Source organism: Bos javanicus, chromosome 10 (assembly GCF_032452875.1).
Source record: "Bos javanicus breed banteng chromosome 10, ARS-OSU_banteng_1.0, whole genome shotgun sequence".
NCBI classification, from domain to species: Eukaryota; Metazoa; Chordata; class Mammalia; order Artiodactyla; family Bovidae; genus Bos; species Bos javanicus.
The window spans coordinates 19,066,200-19,086,567 of NC_083877.1; the positions used below are offsets into that span (position 1 = coordinate 19,066,200).

Below are 20,368 nucleotides of genomic sequence, written 5' to 3' on the forward strand. Positions count from 1 at the left end.
CCTAATCAATAACTGCACATCACAAAGGGACCCTGTACTGAGGGCTCAGTAAAGCAACTGGGCATGGTTTGGTTTTGCCTCCTATTGAGAAGTGGGTGAGTGCAGCTTTTTGTTAGGCCGAAGAATGTTACATCGTTAGGGAGGCATATTTTTGAGATTGTATGTTTGTCAAGAAGAGTATATAGGTGGATTTTGGAATATTGTGGGTGCACCTTGCTAACCCGCCCATCTTCTCTTCTTCTGAAGAGCCATTTCACTCTTCCACACGGTCCTGGTGAAGTTGCCAATTATGGTGGCTTACTCTTCCACCCTAGATGTGGGCACATGTCCTTTCTGGCCAAAGTTCTCCCAAGGTCTGTAGAGCTAGAACTGGTGAGGCCACCAAATAGAAGGAAGCAGAGTCAAGAGATGAAGACATCATCGTTTTAACCCCTAAATCCAGATCCAGCCTAGATCCAGCCGTACCTAAAGGCAGGTACATCCTTTGATTTATCAATTTTGTAAGCCAACTAGTTTCCTGTTGGCTTGTTTGAGTTGGGCTTCTGACACTTGCAACTGAAAGTATTTGGACTTACACATGCACACACAACAGAGAAACAAACACCATAGTTGTTTAAACTCATTAGACATTATATAAGTCTTCCATGAGCTTAGAGGGATCAGCAAGTTTTTAACTAAAGCAGAGTTCTCCAACCTCCGGGATCTAATGCCTGATGATCTGAGGTGAAGTTGATGTAATAATAACAGAAACAAAGTGCACAATAAATGTAATGCTCTTGGATCATCCCGAAACCATCCCTCCTCCATCTGTGAGAAAATTATCTTCCGTGAAACCAGTCCCTGGTGCCAGAACAGGTTGGGGAGCACTGGCTTAGACCATACCTGTGCTCCGGCTCCTAGCGCAGTGCTTAGCACCTAGCAGTGAGGGGCCTCCATGTCTCCATGTGAATAGCTGTTTGTATGTGCAGATGTTACATATTCCCATCTGTGTCCAGGGTGCTTTGTGTGTTAGCATTGTGCTGGTGTACAGATGCCCCTGACACTAGCTCCTTTTTCAGCTGGAAATTATTTGTTGGTATATATGGCATCTTACCTGGTAACGTTAGTTTTCATCCCATTCCCTCCAAAAACGAGTCAAAGACAAAGGAACAGGTGGGAACAAGTTTTCTTAGAAACTCTTATGAAGGAGGAACTCTCCCCCCGCCATGTCCTTCATTGTCTGATGTGACATCAGATTAGAGGCCTCCAGCCTCAGTAACAGCTGGGGACCAGAGTGCCCACCACACAGCTGGGGCCCCAGACTAGTCTGATCCAGGTTTGTGGGGTGGAGCAAAGATTATCCTCCTAGGAACAGTATGTGCAAGGCCCTGTGGGCCCAGGAAAGGCTGACCAAGGCAAGGTGAGTCGTGGTGTTCTAAGCCAAAACTTTTGCCCATCTCACAGAAGCAGGCAGGAAGCACCACCATCGATCAGCTTTATATGGCACCCACTGGATACACAGACAGACAAAGACAGACGGACAGAGCACACACCACTTCTAAGCTGAACACTGCTCACCATCTAGAAGCACCTCGGATAAGCACATGTGAGACACTCTTGCATAGGAAAGATGTAGTTTTTAAAGGAATGAAGAAGTATTTTGGCAAAACATCTACTTCCCTCCCAGGTCCTGGGTAAAGAGGGACCTCTAAATTCTGAAGCTTCTACAATATTGAAAATTATCCCCTTCTCTCAATGGCAGTATATACAGTAGCGAATCTTCCAAGTCTGTTGTCACAGCCCTCTATATATATCCTGAATCTACTTTACAGGTGGGTAGACTTAGAGACAGAAGGTGGTCTGGAGCAAGGGGACACAGGGGCTGGCTCAAGGTGAGGGGAAACAGGAGGTGTCTCAGCTCAGCCAAAGGCAGGGCCTTTGTCTGTCTGGACAGGGAAGAGAAAGACTGGGGTGGTCCAAACTCCCTTTCATCCTAACTGGGGAAGCAGAGGTTCTACGGGAAAGGCTGTCAAGAAGGAAAGGCAGGTTCCCACTCCTGCTGGCTTAAGAGGCCTTTCAGGGTGGCAAGGACCAGGGCAGGCCAGAGCTCCTCATCAAGGCTTGTTCAGGGATGCTCTCTGAGTCTGGGGGCTGTGGGCTCACTGCCTTCCATAACTCTCTTGTTACATGCTTAGGAACACAGACCTCAAGTCCTTAATTATTTTAAAAGGTGTTGGGGTGGGGTTGGGAGGTTAAGAGGAAATGAGACACAGAATAACCTTTCCACAGCCTTCCTCTGCCTAGGCTGGGGCCTTCAAGGGTCTTCTTCACCCTGTCTCCTAGGGATATTTAAAGGCAGCTTTTATTAGACTCTATACTGTTTCTTTTGTTTCTCTTGTGATTTTTTTTTGTTTTTTTCTTTGTTTTAATTTTTATATATATATATATATATATTCTTAAAAAAGCAATAGTCCTTTGGTCCCTAAACTCTAAGGAATGATATGATTTGAAAGAAGTAGATCTGGGCTTCCCTTTGGAGAAGCCCTTGGCACCCCCTAGGCCATCTGCTGGTTCCCCTCCCTAGACAGTCACTCCTCAGCCAGCCCCAGCTGCCTTGCCAGCCTGAGCTCTGCATCACAGGCACAGAACAACCCACTTGGTGAAAACAATCCTTAAAGCGGCCTGAGCCCAGGCGTTGGCCTAGGGTCCACCTCCATCTGCGGCTGCTCCTTCAGGAAGGGATGCTCAAGCATTTCTGTGCTTCTCTTTTCCTTTCTTCTCACTCTTCAGTTTCCAGTGTTGGGTATTAATTGATAAGGAGAGAGAAAGGAGATAAAGAAAAATGTCACTCTGGAGAACAAGACAGAAAGAGCAACTTGCCCCATCCGTGACATCTCAGGTGAGTGGCTGGACCTCAGGCTTCCCCCTGGAGCCAGACTCTGGGTTCTGGGCAGATCACCATGGGCCAGCACCCCCTCCTGAGGGCTCCCTGGAGGACAGTTCAACTGAAGGAGGGTCTTGTGAACCTTCTGAGACAGCAAATCTCTAAAAGTCACAGGCAGCTGGCCTTGCCAGAAGTCTAAGAGAGCTTGTCATCTTCCCCCCCATCACCACCAGGCCCCGTAAATCTTCAGGGTATTTGCTTCATCTCCGTGTTCACTGCCATCATCCCAGCCCTGACATCCTGTCCTTTCTTTGCTTAAACTCTTCAGTGATTCTCTACCATCTTCAGGATAAATTCCAAACTCATGGTCTTTAAGACCCTTCACGAGCTGACAAAAACCTACTTTTCTAGTCTCATTCTCCACTCCTCTGCCCTCCCTACACAGGTCCCCATGACTATCTCTGGCATGGAACAAGCTGGTTGGATCTTACTATAATCATCTCTCCCAGGCTGTGGGACAGGAATGATGTCAAATTTATCTCAGTTCATACATGGAAGGAAAAAAACAGCCCCAAACTGAGGATTCCTCCTAACTCCTGGCTTTTCTCAGCCAGATTTTTTCAGAGGTGGGTGTCCTCAACATCCCAAAAGGAATGGCAAAGCTGAGAGTGCCTCTGTCACTCAGGACTCATCTGCCTGGGGTCTACGAAGGACTCACCTTTCGCGGTTGGTCAGTAAGAGCAGATCAGTAAGGCCGGTTAGCATCCTTGGGCCTCTTCAGCTGAACCTTGAGCCTCTTCATGCCAATCTGAAAGCCATTCATGGCCTGAATAGCTGTCTGGGCACTGGTTGGATTGTCAAAGCTAACAAACCCTGGAGGGTATGTGCAGAGAGATTAGCTGGGAACTCTGCCCAGCCTCTTCTCACCCCTCTTAGGCCAATTCCATCAACATACACTCCTCCACCTTTCAGCATCTGCATGTGTGCACACACACATGGACACAGGTTCATACAGACATGGACAAGTGGCCTGAGTTTCCTGTGATTCTTGGAAGGACAGGAGGTAATTCTGAGTGTGTGTGTTGGGTGGCGGTGTTTCTCTGTTTTTTTCTTGGCATGGAAAAAGCTCTCTCCCTTCACAGCTCCCATTCTGATCCTCTGAATTGCAGTTGCAGTTGGAGGGAATCTCTGACTCCAGACCCCCCCATCCACTTGTCCTGGCCAGATTCTGAAGCCTAACCTGGCTGAAGATCTACCAGACACCTGACCGTCCCAGGTGAAGCTGATATAGACTTGTTCCTGGTCTAGGACCCTGCTGAGTGCTATACACTCAGTTTCTAGGAATCACTGACTTCCGGAGGCACAAACTTAGGGTTTGTAGGGAGCCTCATAATGAGGAGAGGGAGAGGTCCACGGATGGGGCTCAACTTACCAAAACACTTGCTCTGGTTTGTGGCACGATCCACAAAGACTTTGGCAGAGACAACGGCTCCAAAGGGCAGGAATGTCTGGATGAGTTCTGCATCACCAAACTCCTGAGGCAGGTGATAGATGAAGAGGTTACAGCCTTCGGGGCCTGGAGGAACAGCGGCAGGCTGGTTCAGGGGAGGAGTCCTAAGTCCAGCCCCACCAGGCCTTGATCTCCAGACCCCTGTCCCTCACCTTCTCTTTGCTGCTGGGGCAAGGCTGAAGGCTGCTGGGGAAAAGTTGTGCTCACTGGGGCATAGGCCGACGGATAGGCTGCTGGAGACAGAGGTGGGAGCGGGCAGTGACCCCCAGGAGCCATCCCCCAAGCAGGACCCCACCTGCCTGGCCACTTTTGACCAATTCAGCCAGTCCACCCCTAGAAAGGTCGTTCTGGGTCCAAGGGTGAGGGAATGGAGGGTCGACTCCTCAGAACAGAGCCTAACCTCCCCTCCCCCCGCCCCCCACAAATCCCCCTGTTACTTTCTGGGGCCCTTCAAACCTCCCAGGCCGCGTAGCGCCAAGTGAAACCTGCGTAGTGGTGCATCCCAGCGTAGGCCTGCTGCAGGGGGTCAGCCACGCCGGGACTCTGGGCTGGGGAGAGAGGGGCACAAGGCCCTAAATGAAGGTGGGCTGACGGGCAGGGCTAGGTGAGAATTCAGGGAGTGTGGAGGGAGGCGATGAAAGGCAGCAGGGAAGGAGGAGTCTCTTCTTAGGGAGGCCAGGCCTTGCCATCACCATCCCCCAGCCCCCACTCCCCATTCCGTTTGGGGGGAGATTTGGGCGGAGTGAGGGGCCCACCTGGGTAAGGAGAGAGCCCGTTATTGTAGAGACTGTCCGAGCCTGGTTGCCCGTTGGTCTGGGGAGTCAGAGGACCGAATCCATTGACGCCGATGGGCGCCGGGAGACCCGGAAGCGTGCCCGGGCCACCGCCGGGCGGGGAGTTGGCTGCAGGTGGCGAGGAGGTGGGAAAGTCAGGTCACCGCCCCACGCTCGCTCCGCCCTGGCCCCAGCCCCGCCCGGCCCCGCCCCCTGCGCGCAGTACCTGCCGCGGGCAAGAGAGGCGCTGCTACCAGGCTGAAGGCCGCCACGTGCTGCATCTGTGCAGCCACTGCCGCCACTGGGCCGAGGCCGGGGCCCTGCGCCGCCGCCAGCAGGGCCGCCTGGTGCTGCAGGATCTTTGGGAGGGAAGAAGGGCAAGTGTAGAGGACCAGTGGCGGGCAGCTGCTCGGGCTCCCTAGCCCCAGCCTGGCTCACTCGCAGCGCCACGTGTACTCCAGGACCAGGCACCTACCGCGGTGGTATAGGCTCCGCAGGCCCCGAGCGGCAGCGGCGCGGGGTGGAAGGCGCCCAGCTGGCCTGCCATTTGCTGCATCCGCCGCAGTGCGCGCTCGCGGTCCGTGTCTGCCAGCTTGACCACGAGGCTGGACGAGGCGCCCTGGGTAAGACAGAGGAGGCTGCAAGGACCGATCTAACCTCCAGCTCCAGCTCTGGGCCCAGTGCCTTGCTTATCCTCAGGGCCTTTCCCCGGGTTTGTGGGGAGAAGCAGCCAGCCCCCACCCCACTGGCCTCGCCCTGGCCCCGGGCGCCCGCCCTCACCGCCATTGTCCGGCTGCCGTGCAGACTCTGGATGGCTGCCTGAGCTTCCCCTTGACTCCCGAACTTCACAAAGGCACAGCCTGGGGCAGGATAGAGGTGGCTCAGGTCACAGAGGCCAAAGGGTCCTGTGGTCCAGAGTGAGGCAGGGGTCATCAGGAAATCCAGGGGTCAGCTCAAGTCACCTTTACTAGTGCCATCAGGGCTCCGTAAGACGGTGCACTCCTCGATGTGGCCGAAGGGCTGGAATAGGCGTCTGACGTCCTCCTCACCCTGTTGCTTGCCCAGCATACCCACAAACAGCTTTCGGTCCTCTGGGGACAAATCCAGGAGTCACCTGGGAACCCTAAGTCCTCTTGGACTCTGCAGAGGAACAGAGGAGCCTAGGAAGGGAGCTAACCACGGTCTAGCTCTGGGAAGAAGAGGAGGAAATGAGAAGGCCTTAACTCATTGGGCCCACAAGGTTGGGTTTTTTTGAGGGGAAGGATGACCTTCAGATGGATCTGGAGGAAAGGCACTCAGGATTTCCATCAGGAAAACCCGAGTCCTGGAAAAACTCCGACTCATGGCTGCTCTTGTGGGAAGTTAGTCAGTCCATATTTTTTGGTTGGATAAAGCCCTACATGCACCATTTTATGCTTGCCCTTTATGTTCTTAGAGTTTGGGAAATGCTGTTTTGGACCATTTCAGCCCTATTAAGGGAGGAAGTCCTAGAGGGGTCCTAGTATCCATACTGGGTCTGGAGGAGATAAGTACACCCTAAGGAGAAGCCTGCTGGCAATGACTGGAATCAAAGAAAATTCTGGATCAAAAAACAAAACAAAACAAAAAAACAGCACAGAAACAGTTGTCTCATTGTATTGATGCCTCCCCAGACTCTTGAGCACTGGAATGATGAACCCCCACCGCCAGCTCCAAACTCAACCTGGGTGCCCTTCCCAAAGGCCTAAACAGGAAGGGGAGCTTGGGTTCCTAATCCTCCAACATTGGCATTTTCCTGACTACACTTGCTGAACCCGTGACCCCTTTCCTTACCTCCCTTACTTCTCACTGAGCCCACGAGGCCCTCCCTGAGCCCTGCTGCCTCCTCCCTGACTTCCCCTGTTTTCCCCAGGTGTTCGTGCTATGGGAGAACAATTTCTGCCTGCAGACCCAGTAGCCACCTGAGAATCCTCCTCTGTGTCCCCGCTTCCTATGGGAGTGGTAGAGATGCCCGGAAAGGGGCTGCACGCTGGGTCTGTGCCCTTGAAAAAAGCTGCAGAACTGGAGCTGGCAGGACTTAGATGCACATCCGGCAAGAGCACTATCCAGGAGTCCAGCTCACAGGTCCTGCTGTCAAAGCCCCTCTCATTTCTGCACCAGGGTAAGTCTGAATTTGAGAGGGGGCTTCATCAGGGTGATACAAGTTGAAAGAGAAGGACTGGGTGGGAATATGGCTTCAGCCTCCACCTTTGAGATCCTGGAGCCCAAGAAAATCCATCCCAAACTCCTTTTCTCTTTGGCCAGCTTGGCTAGGCTGTTGGGATCCTTGGATCCTGAGTGCAGAGGAAACAAGGCTGATGAAGGTCGTAGGCTGAAGCGTGGGTGACAGTGAAAAGGAAGAACAGATTGATCAAAATTAGCAGTGGAGGGAATCTCTGACAAGGAGATTATGTGTGTGTCCATATTCACCTGGATGGTGTGGGGTTCAGCCTAGGCGGCCCTGAATACCATGGTGTCTGTCATCTGCCTGTCAATGCTGTGTCTTTATGAAAGGCATGGGCTGCGGTTTATTTGGGACAGAAGAATTATATGTGGTTTATATGTTTCAGCAGAACCCTTCCCTCTGTCCAGAGGGTAACTGCCCAGAAATCCTGATGGGGAAGGGATAGATAATGTACTTGTGGCCAGAATTCTAGTGGAGGTACCAACCTTCTGTGGTAAGAACACAAACCAGTGGGTGTACTTCACTCCTGGGTGTGTTAGCCACAGAAGAGTGCCCTTGGAATGGATCACTGGTTTCCTAACCTTTTTAAAAAGCTATGAAATCCATCATTCTAACAAAAAGATCAGGATGAAGCTCAAAATATAAGAGAAAAGTAGGACTGTTTGAAGTAAAGCCAGAAAAGAGGGAAGATGGCTGGAGTTTCTCTTGCTTCATCTTCCCTTGGTTCTCCCTAGAAAGGGCTCCATGGAAAGTCCTTTGTAAACCACTGACCTAAAAGACAGAACATACAATTCCACATGGTATATGAAGAGGGATATGAGATCATTCTGTTCAGGAACCTGAGAAGACAGGAATGGTCTTTCATGATTCTGTTGACTAATCTGATGGTAGTTTTGCCTTGACATTGGAAGACAGGCCCTATTTGGTCAAGGAATCAAACCCTCTGAGATTGATATTGTTCTGAACTATGAAACCAAAGTATGCCCATGCATCTACAAGAGGCCCAGGAGGGGCTGGAGAAGATCTGGGGTCTTCAGAGTCCCAGGGCTTCATAATGTCCTAACTTGCAGTGCAGTTGTGACATTGGGTAGCATCTGCAAGATGATGATAGCACCCAGGTAAGCTGTCATGCCACAAGAAACAGCATCCAGGTTGCCCTAGGTAGGAAGAAAGATGTCATGGCTGAGAAGGTGCCCCCAGGACATAAAAGAGGTTTGTGTGGACAGTGGTCCAATCCTTCATCTGCTCTTTCTCCTGTTGCTCTTTTCTGATGATGGTGGTCAGTTACAGCTCATGTCAAAGACCATGAAATTCTCTGATCCTTCTTTTCCAATGAGAGTCTCCCAAATTAAAAATTTCCATTTCCATGACAGGGCACTGACCCTATGGTTCTGAGCTACTGGGTTGTAAAGAATTTGAAATTGAAATGAGTTTGGGCCATGGGCTGGTCTCTACGCTGCACACTGCACAGGTATCACCTTAAATCCTAGTGTTCTCTTTGCCCCTTTATAGGAACCTTGATAGTGTTGACAGGAGGATGATCAGGGTCACAGTGCACGTTAGCATCAGATGATCCGGAAATGATGGGATAAGTTTCTTAAGAGATATGGTCAAAGAGAATTACAGGCTGGCCCTCTGAGAGTAGCCACCAAATGCACATCCCTGAAGATTTTGAGGGCTGAGGCATGCTCCCGGAGAGACGATGATGACAGGACTTAGCCCAGAAAATTCAGTACCCTCTAGGTTGAACTATGGCAGTTTGGTAAAAAAGAGGATTCTGTAAGAGGTAGGTCAGAAATGTCTGAGTAAAAGCATTACATGAGTGGTGGGGAGATCTGTAGAAAGATGGAAATATTGAACAGGGAGGCCTAACTTTCCTAGAGTGGATGGAATTAGAAGATAGCATCAGTGCGGAGTTGAGACATAGTTGGAAAGAGACACAATTGAATAGTATAACTGCCTTTTCATGGTGCAACCAATGTGTGCTTCTTGCTTTTCTATCAATGCTTTTTTGAACCAAACCAAGTTGTTTGGACCCTAGAGGTTCATCTCCATAAAGCTACCTTGAGCAGCTGGTCAAACAGGGATTCTAATGTAACAAATCATGGGGTTGAAAGCCCAGGTTAGAGTCAGTCCCTCTGTCTTCTTCAGGAAGGGTCTCAAGACACTGCTCTAGAAAGAAGGCTCTGCCTCAAGTTGGCCCAAAGGAATTCTTGAGGTGCCCAAGTTTCTGGCTTCTAGGCTCATCACAGCCAGCCACTCACTTCCATGTCATAGAGATAGCATGATTGTACAAACAGCGCAGGCACAGAGTTTCAACATTCGGGTACCAACCACCAAACGCATCCTAAAATTACCAGTCCAACTTTCCATCCAACTACCAACTCGGAAGATCCTGCTGACAGCAGCCTTTGATGCCCTGATGTTCTTAGTAATGACTGCAGCATAATGACCTAGCCAAGGAAGACTATGAAATGAGTGAAGGAAATATCCAGGGGAAACAAAGTCTTCTGATCAGATCTAATGAGTATCAGGGAGGACGTTAATTCCAAAAGAAAACTATGAGAACTAAGAAAGAAATTCAGCAAAGTTCCACTATACAAAAATCAACAAAACAATCAGGGCTTCCCTGGTGGCTCAGTGGTGAAGAGTACGCATGCCAGTGCAGGAAACACAAGTTCAATCCCTGGTCCGGGAAGATCCCACATGCCACGGAGCAACTAAGCCCATGCGCCCCAACTGCTCCACAACTACTGAGCCTGTCCTGTAGAACCCAGGAGCCCCAACTACTGAGCCCGCATGCCGAAATTACTGAAGCCCACACACCCTAGAGCCTGTGCTCTGCAGCAAGCGAAGCCACTGCAATGAGAAATCCACACACCACGACTAGAGAGTAGCCCCCGTTCACTGCAACTAGGGAATAGCCCAAAGACAGCCAGAAATAAATAAAATTTTAAAAAGTCAGTTGTGCTTCTATACACTAGCAATGAACAAGCTGAAAACAAAATTAAGAAAACTATTCCACTTAGCATCAAAACAAATAAAATACTTAGGAATAAATTTAAACAAAGATGCCAAAGAACTTGTACCCTGAAAACTATAAAACACTGCTGAAGGAAACTGGGAAGGCACAAACTGAAGGAAATTGGAGGACATCTTTTGTTCGAGAATTGAAAGACTTAATATTGTTAGATGTAAGTATTACCCAAAGCAATCTGCAGATTTAATGCAATCCCTATCAAAATTCCTATGGCATTTTTTTAAGAAATAGAAAAATCGATCCTAAAATTTATATGGAATTTCAAAATACCATGAATAGCCAAATAATCTTGGGGAGAAAAAGAATGTTGGAGGTCTCAGAATACCTGATTTCAAAACTCATTACAAAACTACAGTAATCAAAGTATGGTACTGGCATAAAGAGAGACATTTAGACCAATGGAGAGGAACAGAGAGGCCAGAAATAAGCCCTAACATACATGGTCAAATTATTTTTGACTAGAGTTCCAGTCTTTTCAACAAATGGTGCTGAGAAAACTGGACATCTACATATAAAGGAACAAAGTTGGACCCTTATCTTGCACTATATACAAAAATTAAATGAAAATGAATCAAAGACATAAAGGCTAAAATGATAAAGTTCCTGGAAGAAACAGGGGGGAACCTTCATGACCTTGCATTTGGCATTTATTTCTTGAATATGACATCAAAAGCACAGGCAACAAAAGCAAGAATAGAAATTTTGGACTATGTCAAATTTTAAAACTACTCTGCATCAAAAGACACAGAGTGAAGAGGCAACCTATAGAATGGGAGAAAATATTTGCAAACTGTATATCTGATAAGAGTTTAAGATCCAGAATATACAAAGAGTTCCTATGATTCAATGATAACAAAACAATTCAATTAAAAAAAAATGAGCAAAGGATCTGAATAGACATTTCTTCAAAGAAGATATACAATGGCTAGCAAGTATATGAAAAGATGCCCAACACCACTAATAGTTGAGAAAGTGCAAATCAAAACCACAATGAGATAGCAACTCACACCCATTAGGATAACTGTTATTTAAAAAAAGAAAAAAAAGGGATGTGGAGAAATTGGGACCCTTGTGGACTATTGTTTACATATGTGCACTAATGTAAAATGGTACAGCCATAGTGGAAAACAATGTGGCAGTTCCTCAAAAAATTAAAAATAGAATTACCGTATTACCTAGCAGTACCAGTTCTGGGTATATATCCAAAAAATTGAAAGCAGAGTCTCAAAGAGGTATTTATACACTCATGTTCACTGTAGCATTATCCACAATGGTCAAAAAGTAGAAGCAACCCAAATGTCTATCAACCAATGAATGGATGAGCAAAATGTGGTGTTTACACACAATAAAATATTATTCAGTTTTTTAAAGGAAAGAGATTCTGATACATGCTGCAACATGGATGAGAATTGAAGACTCTAGGTGATATAAGCCAGTCACAGAAAGATATATACTGTATGATTTCACTTATGTGAGGTATCTAGATTAGTAAAATTCATAGAAACAGAAAGTAGAATGGTGGTTGCCAGGGGCTAGAGGGAGGGAGAAATGGAACTTGATGTTTAATGGGAACAGAGTCTGAGTTTTATACGACGAAAAAGTTCTGGATTTTGCACAGCAATGTGAATGTTGCTAACAGTACTGAACTATATTCTTAACAGTGGTAAAAAGAATAAAGATTATGTTATGTCTGTTTTACCCCCGTTAAAAAAAAACAGTGAAGGAGGAGGCCTGAAAAATAGGGACTTAGACCAAGAAAGAACGGAGACTCCACTGTTTCTTCATCTTGATTCAAGAGACCCCGGAGGCAAGTAAGAAAGCCTGGGCCTTCAGGTTCCCTTAAGAGAGAAGATCTCGGCCTCTGGAGATGCATTTTTCTCTTCTGGAGTAAATGAATAGTGTGGAACTTGGCTGCAGAATTTATGGGAACTGGCATACAGTAAACTATGTATATTTGTATAAACATATACATAGGGCTGGCACACATCCAAAGGCTGCTGTGGGATGTCCCTGGTGGCTCAGTGGTAAAGAATCTGCCTGCCAGGGCAGGAGACACAGGTTTCATCCCTGGTCGGGGAAGATTGCCACATGCTGCAGAGCAACTAAGCCCTCAGCTACTGAGCCTGCGCCCTCTAGAGCCTGTGCTCCACAACAAGAGAAGCTACCGAAATGAGCACCCTGTGCACTAGAGAGTGGCCCTCACTTGCTGCAACTATAGAAAAGCAATGAAGACGCAACACAACCAAAAATAAATAAATAAATACTTTTCGAAAAAAAGACTGTGCCTTCCAATGAAGGAGGATGTGGGTTCAACCCCTGGTCAGGGAAGTAAGGTCCCACATATTGTGGGGTGCAGCCAAACATGTTTTTTTTTAAATGCTGCCGTAATGTAGTCCATGAAGACTTGGATGCACTCCAAGGGTCACCAATGCTACCAGAGATGGCCATGGAAGAAGAGGACCCCAGAATTAAGTTCATGAGACGGGTCTGTGACCTGTAGAGCATGGTTATACAGAGAGTCTTATGATCATTCAGATTCATAAGGAGCTGTTTAGTCTCAGAACAAATGGGTAGTTTCAAGAACAATGATGTTGTAGGTAATGTTACAGTGGAAAAAAGACTATAGAAGATATATAGACTATAGAAGACTGCAGAAGACTATCTCTGCATCTTTCCAAGCTATTATGAAAAATGTTTTTATAAATTTGCTTTAAACCTTTTTTTCAATGAAAACAATTCTACTTCTATTCAGGCTTTCCCCTGCTATGCTAACAATCTGATTTCTACAAAATTGGCTGGAAGTGGAAATAAAACAGACCTACAATAGAAGTTATAAAAAATAAAGTAAAATATAGGTTATTTCAACCACAATCCTCATGTCTATTGATTAAAAATAATAGTAATACTACTCTGTTGCATTGGCATCAAAATTCAAGCGATAGAATGTGAAATAACTATTTTTGTCAAAAAGCACATGCATGTGTCCACAGTAGAATACTCCTGTATGGCAGAGGGGAAATGGAAGTCTCTGGGCCAAAGAAGCAAGCTTGATAGGTTTGGTTAGGCTGTCACAGTGCTGGTGCACTTTTAAAAATGGAATTAGCTGCCAACATTTAATATATTAAAGGGGAAATTTTTAATTAAATCATGACAGTCTCAACCATTTAGGGTTACTTACCTGGCTCCTGTAGCATTTGAGTTAGTGATCCCCATTTTATGGGAAGAAAAAGCTAATAATCTCTTCCAGAAAAAAATGACAAAGTTTTGAAAGATTATATTTGCCTTGATACCCCTTAGATTATGTCTGCATTGATACCAGTATTTTTGTCAGATATAAAAGTCATTAATCATCTGTATACAAAGGATTTAATTGCAGGAATAATTTAAAAATATGCAAGGTCACAGGCTTACCTATATCAGGGCAGGTATGATCATTAACTCTGAAGGTTTATAGAATTGGGATCACAAAGATAAGATTTAAATGGGACAAGCTGTCCTACATTGGTGCCAAATGTTACGTTTCAAAATTCAAATTCAATACCATTTAAAAAATTGCATTTCTAAAGCATTAATTTGTGTTAAAATTCAGCAGAGAGCTTCTGAAGAGATACACAATAGCATTGAAGAGAAGGAGCACATTTTGATTAGTATCTAACAGATCAGTTAGTAGTAAAATACTTCAGTTTCAGTTCAGTTGCTTAATCGTGTCCCACTCTTTGCAACCCCATGGACTGCTGCACGCCAGGCTTCCCTGTCCATCACTAGCTCCCGAAGCTTGCTCAAACTCACATCCATCCAACCATCTCATCCTCTGTCATCCCCTTCTCCTCCTGCCTTCAGTTTTTCCCAGCATCAGGGTCTTTTCCAATGAGTCAGGGTCTTTTCCAATTTTACTGGAAAAGTAAAATATTTATAAAGACCCAACTGTTGCAAGACTTAGTACATATGCCTCCTCTCTCCCAAATGTGTATCAGGGAACATTTGGTGACTTTGAGTGGGAGCAGGAAGGAATTGAAAGATCTGGTCATCCAAAACTATAAGAAGGATTATCCATAGATGCCTTTGGAATATATGCTCCTTAAAAACCATCACTTGTCAAGAAATATCTATGTTATACATGATCACTAAAGGGCTTCCCTGGTGGCTCAGATGGTAAAGAATCCTTCTGCAATGCAGGAGACCTGAGTTTGACCCCTGAGTGGGGATGATCCCCCGGAGAAGGGAATGGCTACCCATGCCAGTATTCTTGCCTGGAGAATCCCCATGGACAGAGGAGCCTGAAGGGCTACAGTTCATGGGGTCACAAAGAGTTGGACATGATTGAGTCACTAAAACTTTCGCTATTTTTCTTTTTAAAATTATGAATCCTACTGCCAGGCAGATGTCTTTTCAGCTATATTTTCTTTTCCTGCTCTCTTGAGCTGCTCAGAATCTGAACAGGTGTAGAGGTGAAATGCCAGAATTTGTCAGTGATATTACACCTGAAAAACTTGTACAAAAAGAAGGAGGAAAATTATAAAAGTCACACTGATGCCACTGCTAGGGGCCCAGATGACCAAGACATCTGGACCAGGCTAAGCAGAAGCATTATTGGTGTGGAGGTCTCCTTTGGGCAGTGGCCCTCATCCTGGTAAGATGTGTTAGACTCCAAGCAACAAATATGTCCCCAGTGTCCTGGATTCAGTTCCTGAACCAGACTCCAAGTCGCATCGTGTTCTTCTGAGCCCTGCACGTGTGCTTCCCTCTACCTGACGTACTTGCTCCCTTGCGCCTCCTTTTTCTATTTGGCTCCTTCTCGTTCATCCTGGAGGTCTCAGCTTAAATAGTGTTACCTCTGGGAGCCCACCTCGACCTCCTAGACTAAGTTAGGTGCCCCATGTTTGTTTCCCCACAACCCCCGGGACTTGAAAAGCACTGATCACACTGAATAATAGCTTCCTTTACTGTTTATATTCCCTTATAAACAATAGAGCTTCATGAGGCCAGGAGGCAGCTTTGCCTTGCATTCCTAATGTGGAGTAAGTTACTCAAAAGATATTGGTTGGATGGTTGAACAAACTACAGTCCAACCTGTCTGCTTCTTAGCTTACTCAGATACTCTCAGGCGGCCTCTCAGCTGTGGGACTGTCTAGTGTTTGTGAGCAGGGCTGAGAAGATGGCCAACACTGGCCATGATGCCTAACAGGTTCCCAAGAAGCAGAAATTCTTGGGACAAGTGAACCAGAGGTTTGGTGTGCAGCCTGGAACTTCTCAAAAACCAGTCTGGAAAGAATGAGATGGAAAAGGAGGATGTGTGTATGAAGAGGGAGGCAGGAAGCTTGGAAGTAGCTTCTCAAGACAAAGTGGGATGGTAGTATCTTGACCAGAAGCAGAGAATCAGAGATCAGGAAATCAGAGACCAGAATCAGAGATCAGAGAGAGTCAGCAGATGTCAGGGAGGGTTACAGGCAGATATTTTGGAATGATTTAACACCCAAGGGCAAGAAAGACACCAAGAACTGACACCAGAAGCTAGTCTTGCTTTTCCAGCTTAGAAGCTGGCCATAACGTGGCTGGTTGTCAAAAAGCACAGGCTCTCAAACCCTCTGTTCTTAAGGAGCTTTAGTTTTTTCCTGCACTATGAAACAGTGCAGCTAAAAAAAAAAAAAAAAAGCACTTTTGAAGACTTTCCATGGTCCTCAACATAGAGTCAAATTTCTTAATATGGCCTGCAAAATCTGTCTGACCAGCCTCATCTTTTCCCTAAGGCAATGAAGGAATATGAGTGGCTCCAACCTAGAATGGACTGGATTTTCTGTAATCAGAAGAATCTGGAAAAGGAGAATAACTCTAGCCTGGTTCTTCAAACAAATCTGGAAGTTCCACCTGTTAAAACAGGAACGAACTTTCTCCAGGGGCCAGGTGACAAGAACTCCCTTCCTCTACGTGTAGCCTCTATCTCCTCAGCCTTCTGGGTCTGGGGATGCTGGGACCCCATCCCTCCTCAGTCTGATCTGGGATGGCTGAGTTGTTTCTGGGGCTGAGCAATCTGGTCCCTCCCTACTTGTTCCCCTTATCCAAGGCAGGCGGAGGGGGGCTCTAGTAATAAAACATGGGTAATCCTGACTTCAGGAGTGGGCCCGCCATCCCCGCCATGGATAATACCCTGAGATTTGTCAGGCAGGCAAGTTACCTCCTCGGCCCTCACTGGCAGCCGGCTTCACTTGGATAGGACGATTCATCTGAAAGACATCGGACCAACACACCCCATCAGCACGACCGCCTGGTCCTGGGGCCCCGCCTTCTCCATCCCTGGACTTCTCAGGATCTAAGCCCTCACTCCACCACTCTATACCCCACCACTCTCACACAGGAATTATAGATTTTCTCCAAGATTCCTCCCTTAAATGCAGGACTTTAGAAGGTGCTAAAGCCTGAGGATTAGGCCATACGAAGCTCAGGGCAAGTAGAGGAGGGAATGTGGAGGCTAAAGAGATTCTCCTGCCTTGGGCTCTGTGCACAGACCATGTGAGGCCTGCCCCTCTGGCTCCTGGACTTCCTCTGGGTGAGAGGAATTGGGTAGCAGGGTAGAACTGATACTGCAGATTTGTGTTTTGTGTCTAAGACTGAGAATATAATTTCTATGTGTCATTTAAACAATCTGGGAATCAAGATTTAGTGTTGTCTACCCCCAACTCTGCCGTTTAGTGGTTGTATGACTTAGAGTAAGCCATCCTCGCTTGGATTCAACTTGTCAAACGAGAAAAACCTCCCCCAAGTTTCTACGTCACTATAGTCTACACTCACCCTCCCAGTCCTCTCGCTGGGCACCCTCTACCCTGAGGATGCTGGAGTTCTCCAGGGTACTATCCTCGGCCCCACTCACCCCACTCTTCCCTTTCACCCTGAAGAGTCTCATCCACACCCACAGCCTCTGCTCCTGTCCCCACAGGGCTGACTCAGAGCTCTGCGTCTCCAGCCTGGACCTCCTGCCTGAGCTTGAGCCCCTTGTGGCCAGCTGCTTGCTGGACACCCCGACTAGAAAGTCCACTGGTACCTTCCACTGAACACACCCAAACCAGAGCTCATCTCTTTGCCCAGACCTGATCCTTCCAGTCATCCAAGCTGTAAACCTGGAAAGCAGCTTGGCTCCTTCCTCCCTCCCTTCCCCCACCAACCGATTTCACCTTCTAATTCAGGGGTTCCCTGATCAGGGGTAGATATGAATCACCCGGGAACCATATCAGACTCTCAAGTTGGGGGAACTGTATCATTCATTGGTAAACGCTCCCAGGTGATTTCGATATACACCCCACCCACTCCCATCCCCCAACCACCCTGAGAGAATTCATGATTGAATCCCCATCTCACCTTCCTCTCATGGGTGTTGTGGGGATCACATGAGATAATGGGGACGCAAAAGGTCTTTGTAAACTGCCAGGAGCTGGGTGCGTAGGACGTGAGGAATTATTGTTGGGGGGCAGACAGCTGAGTGCTGGGAGGAATGAACCGCAGCCTTCCTGTTCGTGGAGGAAGGGGTACTGATGCCCATCTGGCCTGAGAAGGTGATGATCTGACCCCCTCCCCTCAGGAAATGCAATGCTTCTGCACCAATCAGGGGCCACTCCATCCTCTACCAGTGTGCTTGTTGCCGAGACAACGGGCAGCTTCCTGTTACCATAGCCACAAGTGCTACCCAGTAACCATGGTAACGCCCTGGCAGTCACAGTTGAGCAATTTCCTTTGGATCAAATTTGGAGGAGGGGGAGTGGGGAGGGCTTTAAAAAAAAAAAAAGGAAAGGAAAACAGGCCAAGCCTGAACCAGCACAATCCCCCTCCCTCCCAGGACTCAGGTTCTTATGCGCTCTGACACACCCGCCCGCTGGTGGTGGAGCACCTGCAGAGGACCAGGTTGTGGATGGGGGCCGAGACACCGACAGGACACAGGCTTCAGTCTAGAGGGGATGACAGATCAATCCAAGCAGATCAGGGTGAGCTGGACAGGTCTGGACTGGCCTGGACCAGGGACCGGGAGGACAGGACCCCTCCCTGGACATAGCCACCTGTGACTGTGGAGGAGAGACCAAGAGACAGAGCCATGGAGAGCAGAGACACAGGGAGAGATGAAGAGACACAGGAAGACAGAAATGATAAGAGAGTAAAACGGACCTGCAAAGGGGCAAGGAAAGAAATACTGGTGGAGATGAGAAGGAATTGAGGGGATAGGGGTCAGGAAGGGAGCATAGGAAAGGGAGGGGGGAGTGTGGCAGCAGGGGAGAAGCCTGGGGTGGGGGCCAGTGATGGTGAGCAAGACCATCATTATTTTATTAGTTCTTAAATAGATTCTAAGAATTTCTCTCTGGAGCCTAGAGTGATGAGCACATGTGACAGCAGTTTCCATGGCAGCTGCCTCCCCGGCTGGGTTTCTGGGGAGATGGAGCTCATTGGGGCTCTGGAGGATGTCCCTTCCCCCAGCCCCCACTGCACCACTCTTTGATGGAGAGTGGGCATTAGGTGGTACATAAACATCCCACGTGGACCTGGCAGAGTCCAGGTCTCAGAGGGTGGGCACCTAGACTTTCCACCACTCAGCCATGTTGTCAGTATTCCCAGAACTCTGAAGAGCCCTGAGCTGGGCCCTTCAGGAGAGACAGCAATGACCCTGGGACCCTGTCCTTAAAGGGTAAAATAATGTCACCATTTCCCAAGAGCCCACTATGTGCCAGGCCCTTCCTGGGGCACTGTATATACACTGTCTCTAAATTCCTTCCAAACACTCTACAAGAGAATGTTGTTGTTCCCATAGTACAGATGAGAAAGTTGAGGCTGCTGCTGCTGCTGCTGCTGCGCTAAGTCGCTTCAGTCGTGTTCGACTCTGTGCAACCCCATAGATGGCAGCCCACCAGGCTCCCCCGTCCCTGGGATTCTCCAGGCAAGAACACTGGAGTGGGTTGCCATTTCCTTCTCCAATGCATAAAAGTGAAAAGTGAAAGTGAAGTCACTCAGTCGTGTCTGACCCTCAGCGACCCCATGGACTACAGCCTTCCAGGCTCCTCCATCCATGGGATTTTCCAAGCAAGAGTACTGGAGTAGGGTGCCATTGCCTTTGGGGGAGGCTAAATCACTTGTCTGAGATGACATGGTGCTTGAGCTGGGATTTGCCCCCTGGTCTGTCTGACATTGAAGTCCATGATTTTCCCTCAAGTTGCTCAACTCTGTTCTGAAGGCATGAACACAAATGAGGAACAGAGGGGCCAGGACCAGGGGAGGAGTGCAAGGTGAAGTGCTGTGGGAGAGGCTGACTCCAGCTGGAGAGGCTGGCTCAGGGATGGCTTTGTGGAGCAGGCAGAGTTTGAGCTGGGTCTTGCAGCACTGGGGTCACTGGGCCATCGTGGGAGGGGCAGGGCTGGAGGCTGAACATTCCAGATGGCTGGGGTATGGACAGGGAGACGAAAGTCTGAAAGAGTAAGGGTTTTCAGGTAGGCGCCTGACATTGAGGGGGCTAGTGAGGGAAAGTTGCTCAGTCGTGTCCAACTGTTTGTGACCCCATGGACTATACAGTCCATGGAATTCTCCAGGCCAGAATACTGGAGTATTCTTGGGCTTCCCTGGTGGGAAGATGAATTGAGAGAATATTACTATATGTAAAATAGATGACCAAAGCAAACTTGATGCGTGAAGCAAGGCACCCATAGCCAGTGAGTGCTCTGATGATGATGATGATGATGATGAAAGTCGCTCAGTTGTGTCTGACTCTTTGCGACCCCATGGACTATATAGTCCATGGAATTCTCCAGGCCAGAATACTGGAGTGGGTAGCCTTTCCCTTCTTCAGGGGATCTTCCTAACCCAGGGATTGAACCCAGGTCTCCTGCATCGCAGGAGTATTCTTTACCAGCTGAGCCACTAGGGGGCTAGGGTAGTACAAATTTCTCCCAGTCAGATAGATGTGGATTTAGATCCTGGCTTCATCAGTACAGTTTACTAAAAGGTCTCTGAG

At 47.8% G+C, this 20,368-nt stretch overlaps 1 protein-coding gene across 7 annotated transcripts in view; it reads right to left on the reverse strand.

Annotated features, from left to right (window-relative positions):
- Positions 1-1,148: 1,148 nt before the first annotated feature.
- The window catches only part of CELF6 (CUGBP Elav-like family member 6), a 30,165-nt gene continuing 10,945 nt past the window's right edge, over positions 1,149-20,368 (reverse strand). For 2 of the 7 annotated variants that reach the window (XM_061430277.1, XM_061430283.1), the window contains 11 exons: positions 16,562-16,610; positions 6,109-6,237; positions 5,927-6,006; positions 5,622-5,765; positions 5,373-5,505; positions 5,129-5,275; positions 4,859-4,921; positions 4,526-4,606; positions 4,296-4,439; positions 3,582-3,736; positions 1,149-2,763 (listed from right to left, as the gene is read on the reverse strand). In XM_061430277.1, the coding sequence (XP_061286261.1) occupies positions 3,609-3,736; positions 4,296-4,439; positions 4,526-4,606; positions 4,859-4,921; positions 5,129-5,275; positions 5,373-5,505; positions 5,622-5,765; positions 5,927-6,006; positions 6,109-6,237; positions 16,562-16,610 (1,098 nt within the window). In that variant the 3' untranslated portion in view covers positions 1,149-2,763; positions 3,582-3,608. Of the gene's footprint in view, positions 2,764-3,581; positions 3,737-4,295; positions 4,440-4,525; positions 4,607-4,858; positions 4,922-5,128; positions 5,276-5,372; positions 5,506-5,621; positions 5,766-5,926; positions 6,052-6,108; positions 6,238-16,561; positions 16,611-17,739; positions 17,906-20,368 lie in introns of those variants that run through there. The other 5 variants (XM_061430282.1, XM_061430278.1, XM_061430279.1 and 2 more) reach the window with 5 other exon arrangements.